At 44.5% G+C, this 6,753-nt stretch overlaps 1 protein-coding gene across 1 annotated transcript; it reads right to left on the bottom strand.

The window, feature by feature from the left end:
* Nucleotides 1-5,068: 5,068 nt before the first annotated feature.
* Nucleotides 5,069-6,436, bottom strand: LOC109166782 (protein FAR1-RELATED SEQUENCE 5-like). Its single transcript, XM_019315671.1, has 2 exons — nucleotides 5,589-6,436; nucleotides 5,069-5,294 (listed from the first exon to the last, which is right to left on the bottom strand). Exons 1-2 carry the CDS (start codon nucleotides 6,434-6,436, stop codon nucleotides 5,069-5,071), a joined length of 1,074 nt encoding a protein of 357 aa, XP_019171216.1.
* Nucleotides 6,437-6,753: the final 317 nt, after the last annotated feature.

Raw genomic sequence — 6,753 nt, 5'->3', positions numbered from 1 at the left:
CTCCGACGGTGGCTTGGCGAGGGGAGGTGGTGGCTCGGCGAGGGGCGGTGATGGGTTTTGAGTGGGGTTGGGCGGTGCATGGCAGCGGGCGGCGGCTAGGCGTCCGCCGGGCGAAGGTGGCGGGGCGCTGGTTTGGCGGCGTGGGACTGGCGGGAAGTGGTTGGCCGGCGGCGGCGTTAGGTTGGTGGCGGCGTCGAGTGGCTGGGGGGTTTCTTCGGTGGGGTGCGGCGAGGAGCGTGAGGGAGAGTAGGGAAGGGAGTGGGGAAGAAGAAGGAGAAAGGGAAGAAGAAGAAGGGTTTTTGATTTGGGGATTTTGTGGGTTTTAGGGATTTGTAGGGGCTTTAACAAGGGAGTGTTACCTTGAGGTTTCAAGAAACACTTATGGGCTAGTGGTTAGAGTCTTGGTCACTTAAGTGGAAGGTTACTAGGCCCTATGATGATGGGATATGGTTCTAGTTCTACCCCCGTAAATAGGACCGAATTTTGAACCGATCTTTTATTTATAATATCTCCGAAGTAATTAAGCTAAATAAGTAGTTCAACCATGAAGGTGATTACAAGAAATTGCCAACCTAACCTAGACAGAATTCGTCTTCTTGGTTTTCTCCCACGGGGTTTGCGTGGTCTTCGTCTTCTGGGCTTAGGTTTCCTTCCTCGAGATTGCTCTCGTTCCCGAGGTCGGCTTGAGTGCGGCTCATGACGAATATTTTTCCGGGAGCGTCGTAGTTTCCTCGATGAGCGGTGCCCCCATGTTGTCCCATGGTGGTAGTGCGTGGTCTTTGGGGTTGGGTGCAAAGGAAGGCCTTGTGTCCTTCCTCTCCGTAGTTGAAGCATCGCAAGGGATTGCCCATGCAATCCTTGCCTCTATGGTTCTTGTTGCATTTCGGGCAAGGAAAGCTTCTGGAGCTAGCGTCGTTGTTCCCCAGAGGTGGCCTTTGGTTGGTCAGGTTACTTGGTCTTGTGTTAGCGTCGTTTCTTGTTCTCTTTACTGGTGGTGCCCCTCCTCCGGGGTTCCTCTTTCGTATTTGCTCCTGAACCCCGCGTTGGAGTAGTTGGAGTCGGTAGAGATTAGCGGCACTGGAGTAAGCCTCGTTGAGAGTCCGAGGTCTGCTTACCACTAGTGCTTTTCGGGCTTCAAAGTTGAGGCCCGATACGAATCTTTCTATTTTTGTTACCTCGGTGGGGACTAGTTCTGGTGCGAAGCGTGCTAGTTCAATGAATCGTTTGTGGTATTCTATGACGGTAGCTGTCCCTTGTTTCAGATGGAGAAACTCTTCGTACATGGATGCTCTTACGTGTATTGGATAGAATCGCTCTCGTAGTCGCGTTTTGAGTTGTTCCCAGTTGAACCCCGGTTCTTGTTGGTAAGTGGGACCCTCGTGGATCCACCAAAGATCGGCCTCGTGTCCGAAGTAGAATGAGGCTATCTCCACGCGGCGTTCTTCTGGGCATTCTACCAACCCGAGAATTTTGTCGAGGGTTCGGATCCATTCCTCCAGGATTACGGGATCCTCTTCTCCTGAGAACGTGGGTGGTCGATGGTTAGAGACTTGTCGGGCGAAGTCTGCGTTTGCGTTGGATGGAGGTGGTGGGGGCCTGTTGTTGCGGAGAGCCACGTCGCTTAGTGCTTGGGCGACTTGTGTTAGTTGTTGTAGTGTTTGGGTTAGGGCGTTGTGTGCAGCGGGTTCTGGAGTCCTTCATTGTCTTCTGTTGGGTGCCATGCTGTCGTCTTCCTGGGTCAATGTTTATAAGAATGTTAAATTGGGGCTTTGGTGTCCTTCTTTGACGTGATAAGCGGGGGAAAGTTTTCTTTAGGTAAGGGAGGAGAGGTTATGTGTAGGTTTCACAATCTCACCGCGTGTCCTAAGATTCTTGGATCCTATGTTCCTAAATATCTAGAGTTCAAGCTTAATGTCTTAAAGTCCGGTCTTAAGAGCCTTATCCTAGGGTCAACTTAAGCTCTGATACCAACTGTAACACCCCGAAATTTCAGAACATTTTAAAACTTATAAAATAAAGGTGAAATCTCATTAAATCGCAAAACATAATACAGGAGTACGGGGTGCTATGCCACACCTGAGCTAGAGAACTCAGGTGCACAGGCTAACTAACTAATATCCTCAATAATGTAAACGCATAAACATGGCACGCAGGCTGAAAGGGAAACTATCTACTTCTACGCTCCAAGTTCTAGCGCGCTCTAGTGACTTACTCTTCTGTGCCTGAAAGCCAAATATATCTGTTCAGCGAGAGATGCTGGTAACCCACTCCAACGCGTTGAAATACAATACATATATATATATATATATATATATATATATATATATATATATATATATATATATATATATATATATATATATATACACATAGATATACGAAAAGTCATTTCGAAGCATGAAGATATATCCTAAGAGACTCTAGCTTTCAAATCAGGGAACCGACTCGACAAATAGGGGTACACACAGTCTACAGTCATAACCAAGCATATACAATTCTCACATAGGAAACAGTCATAGATAAGCACAACCAATAATCACAATTAAGCATTACTAGCAAGAGCCCTATGGTCACGTTTCCATGACAGTCATATCATCAATCCTTCTTATCTCATCATATAGCACACTTTGTTGGCACCACAGGACCAATCGCATGCCCATACATGAGGGTCAGCACATATAGCTCTGACACGGCCCCGCAGCACCCTGCCCCGTCTCACAATACGGAGGGGTCGATCGCAACCGACCGATGAGCCGCAGCTCTATATAATATTTATATACCTGACCGGTCTTTACCAGCCTGATTAACAGTTGGGATGGTTCTCAACCCATTCAACTACCCGTATAGTGGACCTTTGTCCTATATAATACTTATATACCTGACCGGTCTCTACCAGCCTGGTTAACAGTTGGGATGGTTCTCAACCCATTCAACTGCCCGTATAGTGGACCTTAGTCCTATATAATATTTATATACCTGACCGGTCTCTACCAGCCTGGTTAACAGCCGGTATGGTTCTCAGCCCACCCGACTACCCGTATAGCCCGATTGATCTCAACCAAATCGGGGTAACATGCACACATAACACATAGCAAACACATGCAACCCACGTTAACACATTGGGAAGGGGAAGAAAACGTATAACAAACATATGCGTGATCCTTCACATACTAAGAATATTCCTAAGGGGTTCATACTTCTTTCACCTAGGTCAACGGGATATCAATTCACTAGCATGCAATATATAAGACTCATATGACCTACGAACGGTACCTGAAAATCAGACTAGACATAGGCACGATAGACGGAGTCTGTTGGGACACCACGGGGGTCGGGGGAACATCAAACGGAGAAGCCTGGATCCCGAAGTGTGGGAATTTCCAGCGGGTAGCCGGTGGGTGGGGGTTCACCCGCCAGTGTTACTGTTCCGGGCAGCGGGTGCCCGGCGGGCAACTACCCGCCCGCCGGCTGCCCGCTGCCGAAGCTCCGCTTTTTGGCCGCGGGTAGGTGGCGGGTCCCCTACCCCCACCTACCCCTCCAGAGACTCTTTTTCATCAAAAACGCCCCGGGAACCTTTGTGGAACCCGAAACCATGCTTAGACACTTTCAAACGCAATTGATAGCTCACGTAGACAATTAATGGATCAAAATCAAGAAACATACGGCACATAAGCTATCATGCTTTTCTAAACATAATCAACACCCAATCATGCGAATTCCCACCCAATATACCCCGGATAATACCATACGAATTCCACGATATAACCTAGGGTTCTAATTAATTTTAAATCAACAAGAACACCATTCATCAAGATTCGGTAGGAATATCATATAAATACCAAGAACACCATACAATCATTAAGAATATCAAGAACACCATATAATCATCAAGAACGTCATATAATCACCAAGAACGCCATAATTATCAAGAACGTCATATAATCATCAAGAACGCCATAATTATCAAGAACCTCTCCTCATCAAGATCACCCATGGGATCATCCCATCAACCATCAATAATAATATCACAAATAAACAATACACAATATTATGGGGAAATCCTACGAGGGGAATCATAGCTATGAAAATAGGTTTTGTTGAGACATGGTTTACCTCTTAGCCTTAATTAATTCCTTGGCTATGAAGGGTCTTTCTTTAAGCTTTCTTGCTTTCTTGATTTCTTGATTTCTTCTAAGGTAATTCTTGGAGCTCTTTGGGTGGTGAGACGTTATTGTGGGGGGGGGGGGGGTTCTAGGTGCCTCTTAAGTCCCCTATTTATATATTTAGGAGTCCTAGTTAGGAACTAATATTATAGGCTTGCTAATTCTATTCCTTTTGGGACTAAGGATTGGATTTAGGGATAAGGGCCCGTGGACTATGGTGGGCCTTTCCTAATTAATTATTGTGATTTAATTCTTTCTTTTGGGCAATTGATTAAATGATTTAATTGATTTTAGGGATCGTAACACGGGGTGTTACACTGTGTTTCGTTGCTCATTTTCATCCTCAACGATATATGTCTTCACCCCGTCTGCCTCAGTGTATGATCGAACCCGACATTTAAAACACCCTGCACTTATTTGCTTTTGGACCTCATAAAAAATAGTCAAAGTGTACACTGTTGCGGCTATCGCTCTATTCGTAGTTGTGTCTGAAATTGTGGTGTCTGTCCGAAGCTACTTGTGGTCAATTCTAGATTGTTCTTTCGTTGCTTTCTTACCGCACACTCGAAACGGGTGAAAAACTCTACCAGGCATAGGTGCTTGTTCATGTTACCCTGGAAAATCCTATTCTCCGCCTCTGAACGGGAAGTGGTACGTAGTAGCCCTCCCATGAACACATCATCGCAAAATGCGGGCACCCATGACGCACGCTCCTCGTACATACGCGTTAGCCATCGGTTTTCATTTAGGTTGTGTTTCCCAATTACGGATTTCCACCCGATCTCGAATTCTGTTCTCGTTGCTTTCTCGTTCCACACAACACTATTCAATGCCCTCCGGAACTCATTATTCTTTGACATCTCAGCACCCACTTTCTCGCTAACCTTAGTCATAATGTGCCACATTCAGTAACGGTGACGACTACCGCGAAACACATCTGCAATTGCAATTTTCATAGCAGGGTCTTGATCGGTTATTACTATAGGTGGAGCAGTCCCCATTGCATTCTTGAAGTGGTTTAATACCCAACTGTACGACTCCACGTCCTCCTTATCAATCAGGGCCGCTGCAAACGTCACACATTGTTTGTGGTTGTCTACTCCTGTGAATGGAACAAACACAAGGTGGCACCTGCATCCATTACATACCAATTAATCGGGTGTCACATATTTGGCAAAACAAATCAATCGCACACATCGCGAACACATGCACAGACATACTACAATAACGCACAAACTTACAACCCACGCACAAACATCCCTTAAGATACGTTATACGTTGTTTCACATATATCCACACATTGTGCGAGTAAAATCCTCACTTACACACACGCACTGCCATACATAAAATGCTTATCATATTATTAACTTCCAGTATACGAATTAAAATCTACACACCCATCTATTTAAATTAACTCTCTCATACCTATTTGTTTTGTATGTTGCATCAAAGGATACCACATCACCAAACGCACCATAGTTTTTCCTTGCCATACCATCCGCCCAGAATACACGAGACAATTGATCATTTGCGTTCACTTCGAACTCGAAGTACATGTCAGCACAATCTGTTTTCTGCTCAAGATAATTTGATATAACCATTTGCACATCTCCCCACTTCATGTACGCTAATAGCTCTCTTCTGTAATTCTTGAAGTCATGTTGCGTCGCACCAACATTCTCCGGACCCTCTACGATCTCGGCATATATGTCAAAGCTTTTACTTGCACCAACGTTTGCTTTTTCGCACTTGGTAATGAATTCTTGGTGTGCAATCTCTATTTTGCAATTCACTTTCATAAGTGGTTTCTGACTTTCCTCGCACAGGCAATGTGTGTGTCTTTCTTCAAATTTGTGTACCTTATATCTCCCGTCGGGGACTATCTTCATTACGATCCTTGCCCCGCAACCAACTCTATTAGTGGTCCGCCTTCTCTTCTTCTGTGACCCCCCTCCTTCACCCAATGTTTCTTTGCCCCTATCCTCCTTAAAACCTTGCCTCGAACACACAACATCCTTTTTCAAAACAATACCAAAATCGTTCTTTTTATCCGAACTTCGACGCACATCAAATCCGATTGTTTTGGCATACATTGTATAAAATTTGATTCCATCTTCTAGTGTGTTAAACATTTGACCTTCATATGGTTTCAGACTACAGTCGCATTCTGTATACCAATATTTCGTACCTCCCGGGCTAATATCCATTCTAAAATCCTTTTCTGATTCATTTGCATTGACCTCGTCTGGACTGCACACACCTGTACCATACATTTCGTTAACATGTTCATAATAACCCACGCGTAAAATTTTCATCAACAAAATAATTATTCTAAGCGTATGTAGTTATACTTTTATTGCACATGCTCATTTTATATTTTGCACTAACCCAGAACCTACAATGCACATGTTACAATCCACTGACGCACAGATCGCTCATTATCCAAAAAAAAAACAATTTTTAGATTATACATGAGTACATATAAATTATACTACCCGTGAAGCATTTTTTAGAAAACCACACAAATACATGGATAATCCAACGCGTCAGCACCATCAGTGATGATGAAATTTCTGATATACATGTGAAT

Source organism: Ipomoea nil, unplaced genomic scaffold (genome assembly GCF_001879475.1).
Source record: "Ipomoea nil cultivar Tokyo-kokei standard unplaced genomic scaffold, Asagao_1.1 scaffold3105, whole genome shotgun sequence".
NCBI lineage: Eukaryota > Viridiplantae > Streptophyta > Magnoliopsida > Solanales > Convolvulaceae > Ipomoea > Ipomoea nil.
This window is presented reverse-complemented; position numbering and strand designations above follow the sequence as displayed.

Excerpts from the sequence above, each read along its gene's own strand:
- LOC109166782 (XM_019315671.1), bottom strand. The coding sequence starts at position 6,436 with ATGTATGGTACAGGTGTGTGCAGTCCAGACGAGGTCAATGCAAATGAA. Across the intron at positions 5,295-5,588 it reads GCAACATACAAAACAAATAG|GTGCCACCTTGTGTTTGTTC; the intron begins GTATGAGAGAGT and ends TAATGGATGCAG.